Source organism: Chelonoidis abingdonii, chromosome 26 (genome assembly GCF_003597395.2).
Source record: "Chelonoidis abingdonii isolate Lonesome George chromosome 26, CheloAbing_2.0, whole genome shotgun sequence".
In the NCBI taxonomy this organism is placed as follows: domain Eukaryota; kingdom Metazoa; phylum Chordata; order Testudines; family Testudinidae; genus Chelonoidis; species Chelonoidis abingdonii.
The window spans coordinates 4,907,447-4,930,511 of record NC_133794.1 but is presented as its reverse complement, the minus strand read 5'-3'; the positions used below and the strand labels follow the sequence as shown (position 1 = coordinate 4,930,511).

Below are 23,065 nucleotides of genomic sequence, written 5' to 3'. Positions count from 1 at the left end.
TTCCCTCCACCTCCCCTGAGCCTGCCCTGCCCTCGCTCCTCCCCCTAGAGCCTCCTGCACCCCACAAAACAGCTGATCAGGAGGTGCAGGGAGGGAGGCGGAGGCGCTGATTGGCAGGGCTGCTGGTGGGTGGGAGGCGCTGGGGGCGGGGAGAGCTGATGGGGGGCTGCTGACTATTCCTGTGGCTCTTTGGGAATGTATGTGGGTAAATTGTGGTTCCTCCTCAGGCTCAGGCTGGCCAGCCCTGCACTAGCCCATAATCTCTCCCCCAGCAGTGAGCAGAACGGTTCACTCCAGAACTCGTTTCCTGATCCAAACACTAAGCAAGGGTATTTGTTCAGTGCCACACAACGTACTAACGTGCAGCTAGCAATCACCTGCATTAAGGAGATTCCAATGCAAGGAGACACGTGCAAGCAAAGAGGGAACGTCAGGACTCCTGGGTTCTATTCCCAGCTCAGGAAGGGGAGTGGGGTGGAGTGGTTAGACCAGTGCGTTGGGCACCAGGACTCCTGGGTTTATTTCCAGTTCTGATAGGGAGTGGGGTGGAGTGGTTAGACCAAGGGGTTGGGCACCAGGACTCCTGGGTTCTGTTCCCAGTTCTGATGGGGAGTGGAGTCAAGTGGTTAGAGCAGGGACGGGCTGGGAGTCAGGACTCCTGGGTCCTATTCCCAGTTCTGACAGGGAGTGAGGTTGAGGGATTAGACCTGGGGGTTGGGCACCAGGACTCCTGGGTTCTCTCCCCAGCACAGGGAGGGGAGTGGGTGCTAGTGGTAAGCACTAAGCTAACTGACTCCACCAGATGGGTTGATCAGCCCCACAGATTTGAAGACTGACTATCTAGCCTGCAGCCCACCAGCCAAAGAATCCAAGCCACGGGGCTAGGCACTGCTGTCATGGAGCAGGACCCCGCTGTGCTAGGGGCTGGACAAACAGAGGACATGCACAGGGTTTTGAGAGTGTCCCTTGCAAGTGGTGTTTACCAAGCTTGCCTAACCCTCGCTGTTATTCATCGATCGGCAGGGTCAAATTGGAAGTGGGACGTAAGAGGAGAATCATTCCTGGAATTTGCCACAAAACATACCCCCACAGGGAAGTGAGGTAGAACCTGACGGGAATTCTCAGCCCAGGGGCTTCCCCAGAAAGGGCCATGGGGCATAGCTAGGGCACCAGCTACTCCACCCCCAGCCTCTCCCAGCAGTGGGCACCGAGAAACAGAGCAGAAGAGCTGGATGCGTGGGGAGCTCTTGGGTGCTCCAGTCCCAGCAGGGGGTGTTGCAGGGAGTGGGGCAGATGTGCCAGCTGTGGGAGGGTAGCTCATAGCCATTGCAGTCCTGGCTTCTCCCACCAGGGGGCGGGATAGAGAGCGGGGCAGATGTGCCAGCTGGGGGAGAACTCCTGGCTACTCCGGCCCCAGCAGGAGATGCTCTGGGGAAAGTCCAGCCCCTGATTTTCCAGCGTGTGCCCCGATCCCCAACTCCCTCTCACACCCTTTGTTTCTTTTGATCTTTTATTTAACCCTGAATACAAGCACACGAAGCAGCAATGTGGGGGTGACACAACTGGAAGGGGAAGGGCGGAGGCGAGATTTGTCATCTGGTTCCTTATTCGTGTCCAAATTGAAACTCAGCCTCCAATCTCCATATGCCCCAGGACCCTGGAGTCCACCACTGCCCCCTCCCCAGGGGCCACCCCCAGCATTACATTACCCCTGTCTGACGTCACATACATTTCCACAGTCTGGTCCATGCAGTCCTCACTCGGGCAGAGCTCCCAGTGAGCTGGGCAACTGCAGAGCGCTTAATGGTGGGTTTCTATGTGCAGCCGTGATCCCAGGGCTGGTGCCAATCAGAGCTGCCCTGATGCCAGCTGAAGGCCTGGTACTAACATGCGGTGCCCTGCACCAAACCCTGCCCTGCCCTGCCCTCCCCTTGCCCCAACCCCCTGCCTCTAGCACAGGGAGCTGATTTCACTTTTGCTGCATCCCCACTTGCAGCACGAGGCGCTCAGCCCAGCCATGACGTCCCGGACGGCACGCTCCAGAGGCCAGCTCTCCTCAGTGAGGCCGCGGCCCAGTTTGCCTCTCCGCCTCTCGTGGTAGTTGGAGGAGAGATCTTGGTGGGGCAGCATCCCGGGCAGGTGGCTGGCATCCCACTCGCTGGAGGCGGTTTCTGAGGAGTCTTCCTCTGCAGAGGGGCCGCTCAGGATATCAAGATCACCTGCAGCAGAGGAGGAGACAGGGAAGTGGGAGGGAAGGGGTTAATGCATAGAGAACAGAAGAGGAAGACCCGGGGACCTGGCCCAGAAAGGTCACAACTTCCTGTTGACAGCAAGTCTAGAACTCAGTTATTCCTGCTCCAGAGCACTGACCTCTCTGTTTGAATTGAAGAGAAAAATCTCCCTCTTACTGTTAGCAGTATAGGGCCTATGACACACAGGTGAGCTGTTCTGATTCCAGCCAGCAGAGGTGGCCACACAGTGTTCCCATCTGACATTATCCTGGTCTCGCTGCTTTCTCTTTCTCACATGCAAGTCTCTCTCCTAAAGACCCAAGAGACACTGCCAATAGGTCACTCCCTAAACAGTATTGTTAGGTGCGCAAAAGTAAAACCTAGATGCCTTATCGTGCCGAGCATGGCACAGACACCCCATCCCCAAGATTGGCATTCCCCATTACACCGGTCACGTCACAGACACCTCCCTCCTGAATGAGATCAGGAGCCCACATCCCATCATGTGGGCATTGCCCCGATGACACGCCCTCCCCTCAAACAAGGTCAGTGTCTCCACTGCACCAGACCACCCCCCACCCCTGAGATCGGGTCCCCCCATCACACCAAATGCTGCACAGAACCCTGGCTCCTCCCCAGCCAAGAGCAGGGTCCCCATTGTGCCAGGTGCTGCACGGACACAAGAGGAAAGACAGTCCCGGCCCTGAAGGTCTTGCTCTCTGAACAGATCAAAGCCTCATTCTACAGATGGGGAAACTGAGGCATGGTGAGGGGAAGGGACATGCCCAAGGTCTGCCAGCGGGGCTGGTGGCCGAGCCGGGAATAGGGCTCAGTCTGGCACTTGCAGCAGGAACAACAGACAAGTCCCAGGCAGCAAATCCAACACTAGCCCCACGTCAGGACTAGACCTTGGCAGGCTGTGACCTCCAGGCACTTTCTGGCCTCAGCCCAGCTTCTTTCCAGGATCAGCTCCAGCGCTGACGCTCACTTTGGGTACACCGGGGCAGGACTGACTGAGCCAATGCAGCGTGGTAACCCGTTCCTGGCCACGCGGAGTTCATACACCCCATCACAGATCCCCCCAGCTGGTGGGCGATAAGGCAGGAAGTGCCGGCAAATTTCCATGGGGAAAAGATTGCCGTCAGTTTCTGACTTGTCATGGGAGCAAATCTGCTCTGGGAGCTGCTGGAGGGGGACCCTAGATCTGCCCTTCTGGGCAACACGGGCTCCCTGTGCTGCTCCTAAGAACTGAGCAGCGATCTACTCCCCTACCCTGACGGCGCTGGGAGAAGGAGACACTCAGTCATGCCTGGACTGTGCCTCACAATCCCCGCCTCCGGGGAAGCAAGGTAGGGACACTGATCCCTGTTTTACAGGTGCGGAAACTGAGGCACAGAGTGGGGGCATGAGCTGACAAGAAGTCACGCTGCAAGTCAGTGGCAGAGTCAAGAATAGAACCCAGGAGTCCTGACTCCCAAGTCTGCCCCCCATCATGCACCCCTCTTCTCTCCCAGAGCCAGGAATAGAAGCCAGGAGTCCTGATTCTCAGCTCCCACTCCCATTCCAACCAGCAGACCCCGCTCCCCTCCCGTTGGGTACCCAGCAGCCATGCACACCTCCCAGCTCCCTTTCTCACCTGCCCGTCTCCAGCGGGAGCCCCCACAGGTGAAGATGACAGCCCGGATAAACTCCCTCCCGCACAGCTTGACGCCGTAGGGTGGGTTCCGGCTCTCAGCCCCCAGCCTCAGCTCCGAGAGCAGCGTCCCAAAAGCCAGGGCCAGGAGGAGCTTCTGCATGGCTGCTTGGGACGCCGAGGCCAGAAGAGCTCACAGCTGCTTCCTGAGCCCCACTGCAGCACCCTTTATAGCATCCCGCCCCCTCCCTGCTGAGGAGCCCCTCAGAGACGCCGCACAAAGGGTGGCCTTTGGCCATCGGCTCTGGCGCTATCTCCCCAATTAGCTGGCCGAGTCACTCGAGTGGCACACAGAGACCTTTCCGGGGGCGCGGGGGAGCAGGGGGGCATCAGCCCTGGGTGCCAGGGAGCGAGACGCTGATAACCTTTTGCTGGTTATCGCCGTGCCGCATGGCGGAGGGACAGACAGCGGCAGCGAGTCAGAGACGGCGCCCGCCAGCTCTCTGTGTGCTCCCTCTCTCTCAAACACACACACACAAATGCACACCCCATCCATGCACGGATCATCCATTCAGACCCCTCTGTCATTCCCTCACCCTAACAAGGCCAGGGGTCAGAGCTGCCCACGCGGCACTTCTGGGAAGGTCGTAAGCTCCTGAAGGCCCCGCTCCCTTGGACCAGATTCTCCCACCCCTTGTGAGGATCATTAGCCCCATTTTACCATGGGGGGAAACTGAGGCACAGAGAGGTCTGGGACTCTCCTGATGTGTCACAGCCAGTCAGCAGTAGAGCTGGGGACAGACCCAGGAGCCTTGTCTGTCTGCTTTGCCCTCTCCAACCCTGGAGTTGTTATGGGGACCTAGGCTTTGTGGATGGCAGATGGGCCATTCCTTATAGGGAAAGCTCGGAGAAAGCCGTTTGTGCGGTGCTCACAGCTATTCCAATCTCAGCCTCTGCCAGCAGGGGGCGCTGTAGGCAGCGGTGCAGGAACACACACAGCCATAGGCGCATCACCCAGCTCTCCAATCTCATCCCTTCAGCACTTCCCCCCCAAGCTCATCACCCAGCGCAGGGCGTTCTCGCATCACCCCAGACAGCAGGAGCAACTGTAACCTTTGCTTATCTCCTTTCAATTATGTCCTTCCTCCTCGCTGTGCAGCAAACGCCAGCCTGTGGTGCAGAGATAACCCTGGCTGGAGCACGGTGCAGCCCCTGCCCTGCCAGCTGATAACTAATGTTTCCAAACTCAGTCACACTCCATGCTCTCCCTGGGGGGGACGCTGCCTGTGCTGGGGAGGAACAGTGCCACCACGTCTCCTTTGACATTTCTTATTCTTCTCTGGAGATAAAGGAGATAGAGCTACACATGCCGCTTCCCCCAGATTCATGTGTATTTCGCACAGCGACAGCTTTGGAGCAAACACTCTCCCCTCCCTAAACACTTCTCAGGGTTTGGCTACACTTACAGCTGTGCAGCGCTGGGAGTTACAGCTGTCTTCGTACAGCTGTGTAGGGAAAGCGCTGCTGTGTGGCCACATTTGCAGCGCTGTTGGGAGTGGTGCATTATGGGCAGCTATCCCAGCATTCAAGTGGCTCCAACCTGCTTTTCAAAAGAGGTGGATGGGGTGTGACAGGAAGTGTGGGGGAGACAGAGAGAGGGGATTTTTGGAGCTGACACTGTCAGCTCCCTGCCTTGCAAGTTCTAAGGACTGGAAGATACACAGAACCAACCTTCAATCATTTTAAAAGTTTTGACCCCTTCCCCCACCCCTCTCTTGTTCACTAACTGCAAATAGCCTTCAGACCAGATAAGCAGCTGCTCCAAAACGGACTCCCCCCCCCACACCGTGTTGCTTCTCTCCTCAAGCAAACGGTGAACATTCCAAAGATATCCCCCTGCCTGCCTCTGCTCGAGCAAACGAGCTGTGTTTATTTTTTAGATAAGCAGCTCCGGGAGCCCGGAGTTCACAACAAAACAGCAGAGTGGCTGAACAGGCATTCTGGGATACCTCCGCATACCTTGGAGGCCAATTATAGCGCTTTTGGTGGCCACACTTGCGGAGCAGCGCTGCATCACCAGCGCTGCAATCCTTATACCCCAGGCAGAGCAGGAGTACAGCCAGCGCTGTAGCCAGGGAGATGCAGCGCTGTATGTGCCTTGAAGTGTGGACGGTGAGTAAGTTGCAGCGCTGTAAACCCACCACCAGTGCTGCAACTCTCCAGTGTAGCCAAGCTCTCAGGCATCCACCAAGTCAGTTTTTAAAGGCATGTTCCACAAGACATGCAGACTGATTCAGATCTCACCCCAGCATAGCTGCACTGACTTCACAGGAGTCACTCCTGATTTAAGTGACTTCAATTTAAGTTGAAAGCTGGAGCTGTCCCGGGGGGAGGGAGGGATTTGAACCTCTGATGACAGGAAGTTTCACACCTGCTGCTTCAGTGCCCTGAACTATCTCCACCCTTGGAAAGCACAAGCCAAGCTGCATGCATGTGGTAACTATGCTAGACTTTTACCTGAATACCAGGCCTAAAGTATCAATTCAGGGATCTTGGGAATCTGAGAAACAGGTTTCCTTCTTTGTCAGTTTATTCAACAGGCAGGGGATTGCACAGGCTCAGAAACAAAAATCTGTGAGATAACAAGAGAGGGGTCCCTCTGGGCCTGGCTAAAGCACATCGGCACAGAAGACCTGCCACTCCCAGGTGAGGAACTGGGGTGGATCACGCACCCTTTATGCTTTCTGGAAGCTGCTATCTCATGCGCCAAGATCTCAGTTCTCACGTTATGATCGCAGAGAAAAACCGTTGGAATGTGGTCAGACACTGGCGGTCAGGGTGATGGCAGCAGCATACAGCCTAGCAGGGAAACGATACAGGGATGGCTGCAGAGAACTTGATTGTCCAGTATCCGGACTTTGTTTATTTAGTCTTTATACAGGTGCAAAGTAAGTGACATTCTCAAGTCAATACAGTAGTACAGCACCCACCAGGCACCAGTATTAATGACTGCACATGGGGCAGGCAAGTCAGAATCTGGCCCTGTGGCTTTGAGAAGTGTCTCTGTGTCAATGGGGCGTTCGCTTTGAAACCTAACAATGGTTCTTAAAGTATCAACATCACTAACTATTTCAAAGCTCGCCAGAAAGGGAGACCGAGGAGCACCAGAGAGTGGAATCACGTTCTGGTGTCTTGAGAGGGTGAGAGAGTGGGCTTTTTGGGGAAGGGACCCTCTTTTCGGTCTCTGTTTGTATAGTGCACAGCATGATGGGCTCCTGACCAATGGCTGGGGCTCCTGGGTGCTACCATAACAACATCCTTCCTTTTTTCTTATTTTCCAGTTTGACTCCTGCCCATTTGAGGAAAGACCAGCCGGCCATCAAATAGGTTCTCCTAAGGGGAGAGGCCAATTATCTGCCTAAGATTCTCACATGGGACCTTCGTCACCATAGGATTTGAGCAACTCACAGTCTTTTAACACATTGATTTCCCCAAACCCCTGTGAGCCAGGGGAGTGTGATTAACCCCATTTTACAGATGGGGAACGGAGGCCCAGCGAATTGCCCTTGGTCACACAGAGAGGCTGTAGCAGAGCAGGAAATTGAAGCTGGATCTCCCACATCCTCAGCTAGCATCCTAGCCCCTGCACCATCCTTCCTCTTTATGCCTCAGAGGTAGTTAGGAAAAAAAAAAAAAAAAAAGAGTGCACCTGGCCAGGTGTGTAGTCTAGCATGTGGGGAACAGCTATAGGGAAGCTTGCCTCCCTGCAACTTGTGCTGTGCGGGATGTAATGTCCCAGGAGCACCCCCCTGCAGATTTGTGATCAGGACAGCAGCCTGTGTCAATGCATTTCACTGAGCCTGTGCATGCTGTGGGCACAGCTTTGGCGATCTGCTCTATGTCGGGTGCACGCTTGTGCAGTGCCATACCAATGACATCACTGCCTCACAAGACATTGCATTGCATCACTGTGGATTTTTTTTAGCAGTGTGATGTCATACCCCGCGCAGTGACGTCAGAGGTTTGAGATAGGAGGTGGTCAGTGGCCATCCAGCCACAGCAGAGACAGGAAGGGAAACACTTAGCCTCTGCTAGCCAAGCACTACATTTCCCATCATCCCACGGGGCACAGCCCGCATGCGCATTTCTCCCACGCCGGGGCGCGGCTCTACAGTTCCCAACTGTCGCTTCCTCTCCGACTGACTGAAGGCATCTCTAACCAATTGCAACCCGCCAACGCCGTGACTGGCCAATCCCAACCCGCCTCCTCAACTCCCCCGCCCCACCCTGAGACAGACGGAGGAAGTGCCCAATCAACGTGGAGCGAAGCCAATCAACACGCTCCAAGCAGAACAGACCAATTAACACCAAACTAGGAAGCGGGACCTTAAATGAGTAGCACGGGCTGCAACCAACCAGAGCAAGCAGGGTACAGATTGACAGCCAGGGTGCCCAATGGAGCGGCCAGCTCCGTCCAATCAACCCCGGGGCCTCCCTCTCCCCCCCTTCGGCCCCGCCCGTAGCCGAGGTGGGTAGCAACAGTTGCCCCGGTGAGGGAACACGGAGGGCGCCATAGCCACGGTAGTCGTGGCGACCAGGAAACCAGGCAACAACAACAACAACCGCCCGGAGCGGACCCCCTCCCCCCCACCGACTAATCGATACCCTCCAAAAATCCGGCACCGCCGCGGCCGATGACCGGCGGCTCCACCCGACCCCGGCGCGTCGGATCCTGAAGTGAAGCCGCCTCCGCGGGGCTCCGCGACCGGGCCGCGGGGAGGGACAGTTCAGGTGGGTCCGACTCTAATTCCCCCTCCACACAAAATGGCTGCGGGGAGGGGGGCCGGGCCCCTGAGAGGAAAAGGGGGGCGGGGGATACAGTCGATCACTCGGAGTCTCGAGGCTGCTCGCGCCAGAGGAAGGCGCCGCCCTCGCTCCAGTGAGGGCCCGGCCTGTGCCCCGGGATTAAGAAGGGCCCAGGCCCGGTGGGCGGGGCTTACAGCGCTCCCCGGTGATTGGTGGGCGGGCGGGCCAATGAGAAGAAGCGGGGCGGCGGGGGCCACCAATGGGGACAGGGGAGGGGGAGGGGCCGACATGGCGAACCCGCTGCCCCCAGCACTAGGGTGGGTTTTCAAAGTGGGGGAGGGGCTCCCTCCGTGATGTCATAAAGCCCGCGGCAGTGTCAGGTGTGGTGATGTCATGCTGTGACATCACAGGGCTTCAAATGCCCTGGGCCCAGCCCCGGCTGCGCCGGCCGGGATCCTGCTGCCCTGCCCGGCTGGTGTTTTACTAGGACGTCGTTATGAGGCGCTGCCAGTCAGCGAGTGAGGCTCCAAATGACATCACCCCCGCGCCGTGACCATCCGTTCGGACAGGGCCTCGTGGCGGCCCAGCACGAGGATGCATTCAAAAGTCAAGACGTTATTCCAGTGCCACAGGTTTCGGAACGCCCAAGCGTGGCATCAGAACCGCTTTGCACCGTGTTGTGGTGGTGATGAACTCAAATGTACTAGGATGTCAAAATATCAGCATCGCATGCACAGACGATGCATTATGATATCACTGTATGATGTCAAACTCGGCCTGGCAAAACGGGGTCTTGCCTCAGAGCAGCGTTGGGCCACAAGAGGTGATGAGGATACGTTGAAAACTTCATGTCTTAACCCGATGGCCGTCATGTGGAGTCAAAAGGTGATGGGCGGTGACAGTGCCTTTGAAATGTCATCACTCCACAAGGCCTCACGCTGGTGTCTCAAAACACCATCACACTGTGGGTGACACGTCAGTATTGTGTCAAAATGGCATCAAAGCTGCCGCTGCTCATGCTTGTGCAAAATGTCATTGTGACAGTGTGTCAAGGTATCATTGTGTTGTCACACTGTGGTACTGGGAGGTGACAACATAGCACCAAAATACCACAGATCAGACACAGCACGATCGCATTTCCCAGGCCCTGGAAACAATTGCCAGACCCATGAATGTCCTCAGTTAATTGAATCCTGTCAACAGAATTGGAGCAATTCAGGAAAATTAGGGATGGGGACCATTCGCCAGGGAAATTATCTTCTCCCTGGCTCTAAATTACCCATTCCCTGGCTTTAAATGTTCAGTGGGTGGATTTGCACCTTGCATTACTGTTTCATAATTTTATTATGATGCTGCATTTATCTGGGGCTGTGGGGCCTTTGTGTGACTTTTCCCTTGATCTCCTGCTGGGCATTTCACAAATAAATTGCAAGGGGATAGGTAAAACGGGGAGGAATGAGATGTTGTTATACATAGAGATGAGGCTTGGGGGGAGTAGCTATTAGGAGTTGTATGGACGTTGCTCAGTTGAGAAGGAAGAGGAGGCTCATACGTTGCAAAAGTTGGGATACAGGATATAACCTTGTGAGGTGCTGAGTGCCCTCAACCTCTCTTGAAGCCAGAGGGAGTTGAGTGTGCTCGGCATCTTACAGGATCACGCCCTCTAATCAGGGATCTTGGTTGTAAATGTGTCATTCCAAAAGCCTGGAGAGTTTTAATTCGTTCCTGTCATCCATGCCCTTTTGTATCAGTCTGGCCCCAGCCAGCGTTAAGGAAATCACTTGTTTTGTGAAGAGACTCCAGCACTTTGTCTCATGCATGTGGAGGGGAGGATGCTGTTCACAGGATCTAACTGGAGAACAAAGTGCATGAGAAGAAGAGACAAGCTCGGCAGAATGGTCTGTTGCTTTGATCCTTGGTGAGACAAATCTGTCGTTTAAAGGGCCAGTGGAGCTGGTGTGAGTGGACACTTGTATCATTAAACACTAAAATTAACACAAATAAAGGGAAACGCTCAGGTTAAAGATCATATGTTTTATAGAAGTGTTCCTGCCGTTCTTTGAAAGGAAGAGTAGTTTTGTGATTAAAGTACAGGACTGGCAGTTAAGAGTTCTGGATTCCATTTCTAGCTATATGAGAGGCTTCCTCTTTGACTTCAGGTAAACCACATTAACCTCTCTGCCTCAGTTTCCCTCTCTGTAAGATGAACATAATGATACCCACCTCCCAAAAGCATTAAGAAATTTAATTCATAAATGTTTGCAATAGACAGTGTTAGAGAAGTACAGAATAGTAGTAATTATCATTATCTGTGTTCCTCCTGACACCTTCAATTTATAAAATGAAAAGATTTTACAAATCAGATTCACGTCTCACTATTTATGCTGGGTCCAGGGCTGAATTTGGTCAGTTTCGCTTTTATTTCCTCACCAATTTCACCTTCAGATTCTCAAGCAGTAGCTCAGTACTGCAAAGTTGGCAGCCACTGGGGTCTTTGCTGTGTGGTCCCCTGCTTTGTGCAGCAGACATGGATCTTCCCAAGCATCTTTGTATGCTTACAGGCCCACACAAAGCACTTCCAGACTGGGTCCTACACATTATGAACTATGACATTTAATCACAAGGCTCAGGCTGTTAACCTGAGGTTCCTGGCCAAATTCCAACTCAGGTGATTCCATTTTGCTTCTGCAGTTTCAGCTGGATACGGGCTTCTTCTTCAGTCCCTGTCCTAAACCGTATGCTGGCTGTGTGCTGTTAAACAGCTGCCACATACCCCCCCAGAGATGGCTGCATTTTAGTGATAATGCCAATGTGTAACATGCTCCCTGGGATTCTTTAGAAGGAAAAGGCTCTACAGGAACATGAGATTGTTATTGTTATTTAAGCTCATTGTGTAAGAGTTTTTAACCTTCAAACCTTGGTGAATTTCATGCTGATGAAAGGTGTTGGATTGAGATCGCTCTGCAGAACAATGACAAGGCGAGCTTCCCCTGTGCATGTACCCCTCCTCCAGCCTTGGAGGGACCCACTCTGGGGTAAGAGGCAAGTATGGCCCATTTAACCATTAGTCAAGACAGTCAGCTAGGTCCCACTGTAAATCCTAACATGCTGGGGGAATTTGTTTACAGCACCGTTGTCCCCAGATACTATAGAAGCCTGGTTCAGGCTTGCAGGGTAGATCTGAATGTTTAAATAAATCAGAAGTATTCAAGTCATCAGGGCCTGATGAAATTCATCCTGGGGTGCTTAAAGAACTAGCTGAAGTAATCTCGGAACCATTAGCAGTGATCTTCAATAACTCCTGGAGGATGGGTAAGGTCCCAGAGGAGTGGAGAAGGACAAACATAATACCTGTCTTTAAAAAGGACAGAGAGGACTTGCACTTAGGAAGGAAAAATCAAATGCGGAATAAATGACTAAGTGGTAATATAGCTGAAAATGGTCTGGGGGTTATAGTGGATCACAAGTTGAAATATGAGTCAACAATTTGATGCAGTTGCGAAGAAGGTTAATATAATATCATATATATTCTTACTATAATTCTGGGATGTATTAACACAAGTGACACGAGGTAGTTGTCCCACTCTGCACGGCACTGATGAGGCTTCAGCTGGAGTTCTGTGTCCAATTCTCGGAGTCACACTTTAAGAAAGATGTGGACAAACTGGAGAGAGTCCACAGGAGAGCAACAAAAATGATGGAAGGTTCAGAAAATCTGACCTATCAGGACAAAATAAAAAACTGGACATGTTTAGTCTTGGAAAGGTCGACGGAGGGGGGACCTGATAGCAGTTTCAGATCTGTTCAGGGTTGTTATAAAGAGAATGGTGATCAGTTGTTCTCCATGGCCACTGAAGGTAGGACTAGAAGGAATTGGCTGCATTTGCAGCATGGGAGGTTTAGGATAGATGTTAGGAAAAGCTTTCTAACTATGAGGATAGCCGAGGACAGGAACAAGCTTCCAAGGCAGGTGGTGGAATCCTCATCATTGGAGTCTTTAGGAACAGGTTAGACAGACACCTGTCAGGGATGCTCTAGGGGGCTGGATTTAATGTCTCTCTTGAGGTCCCTGCCAGCCCGACATTTGTGTGATTCTATGAGATTAAACCGTGAGGTGCAGCACAATTCAGGATCATTGCTTAAACACACTCCAATCCTGTCTACCGCGCACAAGCCACCTGTCCTGTGCTGTTACCCCAGCCCAGTAAGAAGGAGAATGTGGAGAAGCCCCTAAGGTGGTCACTAGGAATTGGCCCGTGACCGCTCCCAAACTCATTTTACATGGGTCACTAAAGTAACTCTAGGTGCTGGCAACTTTTAGTCGCTACCAAATTACCGATGTAGACTGGGACCAGCAGCCGAGAGGTGACCCCTGAACCAGCCAGTTCCCCCAACACCTTGCTCATTCCCTGTGGTCACTGAGTCTCCCAGCTGTCTGCCTTTTGCATTCAGGATCTTTTGCAGAGGAAGCTTCCATAGCACATTGTTCGACTACTGTGTGCTTTTAAAAAAAGCACCATCCAAAGATCGGAGTAGCCTTGTGAGATGTCTCCTCTGATTGGGGCATTCAGTAGCCCTGATTGTTCCTTTGCTCTGAGGGAGGAGGGAGGAGGACAGGTTAATGCAATCCAGAGGCCGTTTCAGAAGGTTTTATGTGCCTGATTTGAGAAATTGGCCCTCTTGCTCTGCAGCATTAGAAGAATCGGCAAGTGGCTGGGCATGAACTTGCCCCAGGCCTGGGCCTCAGAAGGGGCCTCGCACCCATTTGGAAATACAGGCCCTTCAGCATCTCGGAGAATCAGGCCCCATATTTGTTTGCTGTGATTCATTCTAGGGATGGGGAATGGATCTAAAAACAGACAGGTTATTTCCAAGCTCGGCATGTTCCTAAAGGAGTGACCAAGGGCACAGGAACCTTTGGAATGTGGATTGTGCCTTAAGCTGAGCACTGTGGCTTTGCGCATACTGTGGCCTTCCCGAAAGCGATCTGGCTATCGCAGTGCTGTTGGGATGTGGGAAATGCCTGGCTAGCCGCATGTGCCCATGGCTGCAAATGATCCATAGGGGACACTTAGTAATGTCAGAAAAGAGAGGTCTTTTAATTGGCTGAGAAGGTCTTCACATCTTCAGTGAGATTTGCAGCTATTAACTAGGTAATCCTCTCTGTCCCCACAGGAGGTTACTATCCTTATCCCCATTTTACATATTGGGAAACTGAGGCACGGAGGATGGCTTGCTCAAGGTCACAGAGATGGGCATAGAATCCAGGCGTCACACATACCTCTCAGAGCGGGGACTAGAACCAGCTCAAAGGTCTGCTTTAAGAACTAGAATTCCTCCTTCCAGAGGCTCTAGGCAGTAGTTCTTTCCTACCTGATGCTTAGACCTTAAAGCCAGTGGTTCTCAACCAGGGCCCGGGGCCCTCTGGGGGGCCGCGAGCAGGTTTCAGGGGGTCCTCCAAGCAGGGCCAGCATTAGACTTGCTGGGGCCCAGGGTAGAAAGCCAAAGCCCCACTGCATGTGGCTGAAGCCCGGGGACCCTGAGCCCTGCCACCCAGGGCTGAAACTGAAGTCTGAGCAATGTAGCTTTGCGGGGGCCCCTGCAGCATGGGGTCCCAGACAACTGCCCTGCTTGGTACCCCCTAACGCCGGCCCAGGCTTTTCTATGCAGAAAACTAGTTATTGTGGCACAGATGGGCTGTGGAATTTTTATAGCATGTGTGGGTAGGGGGACACCTCAGAAAGACAAAGGTTGAGAACCCCTGCTGTAAGCCATCTCTTCCAGCTGTGATTGTGGCAGCAGTCTGTAGTGCTGCTGGGTGAAAAGACCTCAATCCCCAGCAGCTTTAGGGGTAGGGGTGTATGTGTGTGGACGCTCAGATACTTGTATCTACTCACATCCTTCCGTGGGGACCTGGCGGTGAGAGACAAAGGAGCAGCCCTGCCCCTGGCATGCCCAATGCATCCGATGGTCCAGAACCCTCACACCCAAAGGGTGGTGGTAGATAACAATGAAAAGCTGAAGGGTCATTGATGGAAACCCAGCCCCTGTTACATGTGGGCTCAGCCTGAGCCCTATCGTGAATATTTATTCAGATGCCCAGCCTTCCATGTCCATATCCAGCTTCCTCCCCTCAGAATATCAGGGTGCCCTTATCCTGTAGGTTAAGATATTCATGTTTTTTAGCTCATTATCATAGACATCACCTATTGCTAAAGCAAGTTTGTGGTTAAACATCTGCCAACGATTCTATCCTAAAATTCCCACATCCAGGCTCAGCTCGGTGTTCTTAAGGTTGCCTGGTATCATTATGACCCAGTTCTCTCTCTTGAGCAAGCTGTTCCCAGTTCCCCAAATCTAGGGTAACTGTCAGGCCATTTTATCAGTGCTAAGGGTCATGGGCCTGCTTTACTTATGCTAACCTGCTTGAGCCAGTGTCTTACAAGACATGGGCCTGTAGATTACTTGCGTTACTGCTGAGCAAAATAAAAGGCTACGGTAGCTCTGTGGGCTCTGAGAGCCAGCGAGGTGGAAGGGACAGGGAGAGCTGGGAGGCATGCAGCTGGGAAGCACACCAAGGGCAAACAGGCACCCCGGACTGGCTCTGGGGTGGGAGCTTTGGCAGATCAGAGTGACAAATGAAAACTGTTGTCAAAAGGCTTCAGGGCAGACTCAAGGGAGTCATGACTCCGCTAACTCCAGAGTCTGGGTTGTTGTCTCTGAGAAGCAACTGGTGGCCTTGGCTGCTGCTTACAGCACATGATTCTTATTACTTCTCCCTCAGAGACCCTGATGCAGGAGCACACACACCAGAAATGCTGCTGTCTGAGCTTCTGTCCTTATTTTTAGCAGTGCGGGAAATGGATCGGTCTATGCAAAGCTGAGTGGAGTTGCTCCAGGCCCTTCCTCAAAGCACTTCCCCTCTGAGGATCTCAACTCACTTTACAAATATTAATCAGTCCTCAGTGTTATCTCTGTTTTACAGATGGGGAAACTGAGGCGCCAAGTGGCAAAGTGACTCAGCTGAGCTCTTCCAGTGGGTATCTGATGGATTAGAGAGTCAGACCCAGGAGCTCTGACTTCCAGGCTCTTGCTCTAATCACTAGATCACACTAAAGCTGGCAGTCAGGGTGATGAGGTTCTGCTAGGCTAGAAGGCACTGTAGTCTAGTGGGTAGAGTAAGGGATCAGGTGAAAAGAAAACTGGATCTGGTCCTAACTCTGCCACTGACTCATTTGTGTGTGCTTGGGAAGAGTCACTGCCTCGCTCCATGCCTTGGTTTACCCACTTCACTGGCATCTCCCAGAGGCTGTGAGATGCCTAATTAATTAATGCTTGTAAATTGCTTTGAGATCCTCAATCCAAGAACGCTCGGGAGTGTCAAGGGATTATTGTAGACTGGACTCTACTGCCATGGGCTCTCTTGTAACATGAACATGCTCTGTAACAGTAAGTGGGATGTGTGTCAGTTGTACGAGTGAGCACTCTTCTTCTCCAATATATCTGTGGCCTGGCTCCCTTCTGCTGATGCGGCCTGCCTCAGACCTTCAGATTTCTAATAATATTTAACTTTTGCATAGCATTTTTCACTGCAAAGCTTTTTGTAAATCCTTCAACATAAACCACCAGTGAAATGCAGTCACTTCTGGGGCTTAGAGGGGCAATCAGCAGGTGCACAACAACAAAAAGAAGGGAAATTTAACATAAGAACGGATATACTGAGTCAGACCAAAGGCCATGAATGAGAGAGAAAGCCCTGCCTTACTCTTTTGAAAAGTGTCCTGGGATGTTTCCATATCCGTAGGAGCTGATGGACCTTGTTTTATTTTAATTTTATCCATGAATCTCCAACACAGTGAACTGCACAGGACTCAGCCTCGGAAGGGGTGAGCTGGTGATGCTGTCAGAACCTCCAGCAGGCCTGGAGACAAAATTCTGCTCTGTTGATGTGAATCTGTGTATTTACATCAGTGTCACTGATTTGCAGAATCTGGTCTTGCGGGTTTCACATCTGAGTGCAAAGCTATCCTTTCCCAGGTGCTGGACCAAATCCAGCCCTGGTGTAAGAGGAGAGTTGCCCCTGGGGTTGCAGTTGATCTGTCAAGCTGAAGCTTGATTGTTTGTTATGTGGAAATGATTCAGTTTCCAAAATCCCAGTTTCATCTGGAGATGCAGGCACTCAGCACCTCTGGAAACCGGGCTCAAGTTGGGCACCCACAATCCGAGGCCACTACCAAAAATGCCAGCTTAGGGCCTGCTTCTCCTCTCCCTCATGCTCACTGGCTTTGGTGGAGTTACTGCGGATTTCCCTCAGTGGAAGCGAGTGCAGAAGCAGGCTGATCTCCAATTTCAGTACAGTTAAAAAGAGTGTGTTGTAGTGGTGTGGATCTGGGAAAGATAATTGACGCAGCTTTGTAAATTGCATCCAGTCATAATGCGGGGATTGGTTCTGAACAGGTTTCTCCAGAACCGTTACTTTTCCAGGCCTGTTTGTGCAGAGGAAGATGAACTCTGCTACTGCTTTTTCCTGCTGTAATTGACTGTAATTAGTTATTAACCATGGGGTGTAATTAAGTTATTGCTTAACGAATAGAACAGCAGGGAGCTGTTTCTATCCCCAGATCGCTTTACAATTGATTAATTGTTTTTTCTTTCTTTCTTTTTTTTATTTTGTTTTTTCCTCTTTTTTTTCTCAACAAAAGGAAGCAAAAAAAAAAGCCTTATTTATTATCATTTTCCCCACTGTTGGCATGGCAACACAGGCGTACGTTACGGAATTACAGGCAGCTCAGCAACAGTCACAACAGCAACAGGCGCAGCAACAGCCGGCGGCGACAGCAACAACGGTGGCACCAGCAGCAGCCCAGCAACAATATGTAGCGGAATTGCAAAGCACGCAGCAACAACCAGCCACTCAGAAACAGTATGTCTCGGAAATCCAGGCCCCACAACCGCAGGCTCAGGCCACGGGCCAACCAACTCCAACACCAGCCCCACAGCAGTATATCATAGTCACGGTGTCCGGTAAGTCTGGGAGGAGTGTGGTGGGGAAAGCCTCATGGCTTCTCACATGTTATGGTTGCTCCTTCAGCCTGAGTGGTTAGTTAATGCCAGGGGCCTTTCAGAATTGTTTAGGCTGAGGAATTGATTATATGAGCCAGGTATATTCTTGGTGTTACCTTGTTTATTTCCAAATAATGTCTACTGAGTGCTGTTTCTCTGACGATAGAAACAAACAGCAGCAGGCAATTTTCTTCCTCAGAAATCCCTATGCCTGCGCCTCCAGCGAGCTCTGTGCCCAAGAAGCTTAGACACTCTGCTTCACCTCAAGGTCACACTCACACACCTGGCTGTTTTTTCCAACACACGCAGGCAGCAACCAACATCCTAGCCCCTGTGTTTGCAACCAGGGAAACCCCTCGGCCCATACAACTTAACTCTGACCTGTCATGTGACCTAGCGCCTTGGGCGGTAGCTTCCATGTTTGCAGCTGTCTCTGCTACCTAAAGAGTCTTGATTGTTTCTTCTGTTGGGCCTAAAACTATGCTTGCCACAAACATAAGTTTTAGGTCTGGGATTGTCTTTAGATACAAGATTCACTGCTAGCCCCTTTCGCAGAATATTGTGTGTATTTATTCCAGTCTTGCTCCCTCAGGAGACCATTGACTTCAGCGAGAACAGGATCAGGCCTAGAGATTTATATTATCTGTCTATGGAGATAGCCTCTGGGTACATGTATGTAATTGAAACAAATAGCGATCACCTCTACCTTCAATAGATGGGCATGAGCTCCTTCTTATCTGTTTTAGGTCCTTCTATGACCTGGATCACCACAGTATCTGAGCGCCTCACAGCCTTTTTGTATTTACCCTCAGGCCCCCTCGGGCAGCAGGGAAATATTTTTATTCCCATTTTACGGATGAATAATTGAGTCCCAGAGAGACTAAGTGAGCTGGCGGAGATCACACAGGCAGAGAATTGAATTGGCTCTCCCAAATCCCATGCCAGTGCCTGAACTACTGGAACCATCTTTCCTCTCTGCCTGATCTTCCCTGTCCGCCTGGCCTCTTGCCATCCTCTGGATCAGCACCAGTAGTACGGTTCTGCAGGGAATCTCTGCCCCCAGGGACAGCTATGCAGCCTCATTGCCTTTGTAACCCCCTTGGAATTAATCAGCAATTCACTTGATGAGAAATGAGCCACAAGAGACTCTACCTTGCTCCCCCAGAGCTCTCTTGGCTCCGCAGGACTAATCAGAGTGAGAAGCAGCCAAATTTGACTGTTGCCTCTACAGTCAGCAGGTAGATCCTGCCAGGGCGAAGGTCTGAGAGGTACAAAGGAGCAATAATCACGCTTCAGAATAGAACATGGGCTTTAAAATATATCCAAGCTGTGGAAAAGGCTCAGGTAAGCAGAGGCACCTTTATACAGTGATCTGGAGAGCTGACTCTCCACTGAGAACTAACCATACATCAAGAGACTTTCAGCAAGAGATGGACTTATTCCAGTACACTGCTGCTATTGAGAATATTTATGTGAGGCTTTTCCTTTATCATCTCTCGGCAACTCCAGATACAAATGTACTCGCTTTTCAAGTAAAAAAATAATAATTTAATGCCACCAGACCGCAAACTCCCCCTGAGATCGGGGAGTCAAACCAGGTTCTTTCTGGCTTACGCATCATCAATTCAGATTTGAATTTGGAATGTAGTGTGTTCCGTTGGTGATGCATGAGTCAGAATAGAATCCAGCTCATTCTCCCAGGACTGGGTTTCCTCCGCAGGTCTAACAGAAACAAGAAATCATAAAACCGTAGGTTAGTCGCTGTAGAACCTATCTATTACCATAGCTCTGCACTGTTATAACCATATTATTTATTGGTCTAGAGCCAATCTATCAGGGTTTCATAGATTATAAAGCCAGTAGAGATCCTCTAGTTTAATCTCCTGTATAACTCAGGCTATAGGACATCCCTGAATCAATTCCTGTGTGTACGAGTTTAGAAAAACATCTAGTCTTGATTTAAAAATGGCTAGAGATGGAGAATCCACCGCAGCTCTTGGTAAATTGTTCCAGTGGTTAATTACCCTGACTGTTATAAACGTGTGCCTTGCGTCTAGGCTGAATTTGTCTAGTTTCCAGCCAGCCGAGCTTCTTAGACCTTCGGCTGCCAGACTGAAGAGCCCGTTATCAAAGTTTTGTTCCCTGTGCAAGTACTTGCAGGCTGTGATCAAGTCACCCTTTAGCCTTTTCTTGGTTAGATTGAGCTCCTTGAGTCTATCACTGTAAGGCAGGTTTTCCAATCCTTTAAGTCATCACTGGAGTAGATGAATGATGAGTAAGGAGAAATGCTTGAGAGCTTGCCTGTCTGTTAAGATGCATTAAGAACTGAATTCCATCCATAGGTACCACAGTTTGTCCGGGGCTATATTCTAGTTTCTGTCTCAGAAGGCAGGTGCGTGAAGGCCCCTGTCAGATCATGCTAGGAAATCCTTATTGTAGCACGTTATTGTAATTCAGGACAGGATCTGAATAAGCAGTACAAAGAGATACATTAATAGGGGGAACATTTCCAGTTAACTAAGTCAGAACCAACCAACCATCCCTTCTAGATCTAAACAACCCCAGATCAGGAGCAGTCGGTTTCCTATAGAAAGGAAGGTTGTTACTAAGTAGCTGAGGGCAGGCAAGGAAAACAAATGGATAATATTCCCGCTGACTTCAGTCGCATGTTGCAGAGTTGCATGAAATATCATCCAAAGAAACCTGGATAGCCTGAGATAATAATCAGGCTCCACCTAAGCTGTTGAGAAATCTCTTGAGCCTTTTGATTCATGTTCCGGTTGGGAGTTTTAACAAGATTGTATTTTCCTAGCAGTGGAAAGTTTAATTGGAGAAGGTGCTGGGGATCAGATTCTAGCTACCGAGCTACTCCCTGTAAGGTCCTAAGACATCCACCCACAACCAAAGCTGGAGTTTATCTTTCTAGCAGACTTCCCCCACCACTTCCCTCCCCTCCAGTTCAGTTCCATTGAGGGCTGTCTGCAGGCACTAGGTTTTAAAGGTAGCTTGCATTTTAGTCAGAGAAAATTCGTTGTGATTCTCAAAGGGGAGTGTGAGCTAGGGCAGATAGTCCACCATGCAGACCCTGTCATAATAGATTGACCCTTCTGTTCGCAATCCTGGAGTGATGCAGGCCAGAGATCTGCCACAAATCTTATTCCTTTTAGTTCCCTGGCATAAAGGCCATGATCCTCACCAAGTGTAGATCGATGCAGCTCCATTGACGTCAGCTGGAACTATGGGTGCCAGAACCTCTGAAAATCAGGCCCCAGTATTAGTACCTGGCTGGAGAGGGAGAGTGTGAGGGGTGATGCATATGCACCTAGTTATTAGAAGACATCGGTCTCCTTCACTCTTCCAGAAATCATTTCCTACTGGGCCAGCTCAGAACTGTGGCTGTGAAAGCCCCCGAAGCTGGTCTTGGGAGAGCAATCATCCAGTTCCTCACTTTACTGCCTTGTGAAGGAAGCGAGCGTGCCTCTCTCGGGCATTGCTTCTCACTCCTGGAAAGCCATGAGGGCACTCCAGGTGCAGCGTTCTCCAGCGCCTGTCAGCAAAGTGAACAGCTTTGTGCCCAGAGGGGGACTCTACCTGGGAGGCACTCAACTCTATCGGGAGAGAGGTTGCCAAGAGGTGCTGAGCCTCTGCAAACTGCCACTGAGTGCCGCCCTCTAGCACCTGGCGAGATCTGGTCCTTAGTCAATAACACTGACCCTGGTGCAATCAGACAAGCCTCTTGTTCTCTCTCTCTCCCCACCAGTGTAGCAGTGGAAACAGTTCTGATAACACAAAATGCCTTATAATCCCAGGAACCCACGCTCTGCTGCCTTTAAAAAGAGCAAGCGAGAAGGAAAGTAATAATAATGAAGGTTTACGTACCATCTGGCCTTTAGATGAAGGAGGAGGGGGTGGGAGTGACTTGATGCCCAGCTGAGCAAAGATCTCGCCACCTAAGAATTTGTGTAGGGGCCGATTTCTTTCTGCATTCATCTCCCACTTAATCTAATTGAAACAGGCACCGATATGTTTGCAGACAGCACAAAGAGCTGGTTTTCCTTTGCAGAAGTTATTTAGGCACCTGGATCTGAATGGAGTTAGGCATTCATCTCTCCACCTGCACTGCAGAGGTGATAATACTGATAGTTGCCTACCTTAGAGAGTAGCTGTGGTGCTTAACTCAGGTCTGAACATGCTTTGTAAACTTAAAGTTCTGTTGGATCAATGGCTGTTGCAGTTTTAGGCACATTAGAAATACCCATCTAAATTAGAGGAGCTAGAATTTAAAGGGAAGGAATATTATAATAATGTTACGTTTCTCTAAGGTCTTTGATCCTGACCTACGCACATACACACAGACTCGCTGAAATGCATCTGCCTCTGGGGCAGAGGGTTGCAGCCACTTATTGACTAGTGGGGAGAGCAGGAATTTTGGCCAAAACACTTTACAGAGCATAGGATGGGATCTTTAACAAAATGAAAGGTACCATCCCTCATTTTTATCTAGCGCTTTTCACCAGTAGATCGCATAGCATTTTACAAAGCAGCTCACTGTCATCATCCCTATTTTACAAATGGGGTAACTGAGGCATGGAGCAGCAAAGTGACTCACCCAGGGTTGCCTTGTAGAGCAGTATCAGAGCTAGGAAATGGCCCAGTCCTGTACTCTGTCCAGTAGGCCACTGCACCTCCCTTTTAATGACCTAGTGTGTTGACAGGGGGCATTGTGCTGCTGGATGGCACGGGAGAGCCAGTGGAATTGGATTGTCAGAAGGCTTTTGACAAAGTTTCACCTAACTGATCATTGTCCAAACTCCCGACATCTGGGTTAGAAAAAAAGGGGCCAGGGCTGCTCATTGAAGACCGTGGGAGTTCAGGCAGATCAGTCGAATAAGGTCCTCAGGCTCTGGAAGCTGCATCAGAATCATTGTGGGTAGCAATGCAGCTTCCTGTGTGAAAAGTAGATTGCAGGAATCAGGCCTGGCTGGGCTAACACTTTTTTCCCCATCTTTAACGTCTCGGATTCTGTGGCATGCAAAGTAACCAACACAAATATGTGCCAGATACTCTGCACATTACCAGTGCGAGGGCCCCGCTCAATTCATCAGGAAGTGCCAGAGCACCAAACCCATATGACCCATCGTGCAAAAGCTTCCTCAAAATCCATCTCCACTGGTCCATGGAATCATAGCTGTTAAAGTGGGAAAAGGACTTCCCACTTAGCCAGTCTTGACGCCAAGGGTTCCCAAGCTGTTAAACCCATCATTAACATTGATTTGTTCAAGTGCCCTAAGAAAACAGACTAATTCACCATCCTGGAAGGTCGCTAAGCTAT

The 23,065-nt window shown here is 50.9% G+C and overlaps 2 protein-coding genes across 4 annotated transcripts in view; one reads left to right on the top strand and one right to left on the bottom strand.

Annotated features, from left to right (window-relative positions):
• Nucleotides 1–1,492: 1,492 nt before the first annotated feature.
• On the bottom strand, nt 1,493–4,335 carry RLN3 (relaxin 3). Its single transcript, XM_032780368.2, has 2 exons — nt 3,868–4,335; nt 1,493–2,219 (listed from the first exon to the last, which is right to left on the bottom strand). The coding sequence occupies exons 1-2, from the start codon at nt 4,025–4,027 to the stop codon at nt 1,951–1,953; spliced, it is 429 nt and encodes a 142-aa protein (XP_032636259.1). The 5' UTR covers nt 4,028–4,335; the 3' UTR covers nt 1,493–1,950.
• A 4,034-nt stretch (nt 4,336–8,369) lies between these two features.
• Nucleotides 8,370–23,065, top strand: part of RFX1 (regulatory factor X1) — a 53,199-nt gene continuing 38,503 nt past the window's right edge. The window contains exons 1-2 of one of the 3 annotated variants that reach the window (XM_032780359.2): nt 8,370–8,655; nt 17,373–17,694. In XM_032780359.2, the coding sequence (XP_032636250.1) occupies nt 17,421–17,694 (274 nt within the window). In that variant the 5' untranslated portion in view covers nt 8,370–8,655; nt 17,373–17,420. Of the gene's footprint in view, nt 8,660–17,372; nt 17,695–23,065 lie in introns of all 3 variants that reach the window. The other 2 variants (XM_032780357.2, XM_075061085.1) reach the window with 2 other exon arrangements.

Coding starts and splice junctions, on each gene's coding strand:
- RLN3 (XM_032780368.2), bottom strand. CDS start 4,027: ATGCAGAAGCTCCTCCTGGCCCTGGCTTTTGGGACGCTGCTCTCGGAG. Junction 2,220..3,867: donor CTCCCGCTGGAGACGGGCAG/GTGAGAAAGGGA, acceptor CCTCTGCTGCAG/GTGATCTTGATATCCTGAGC.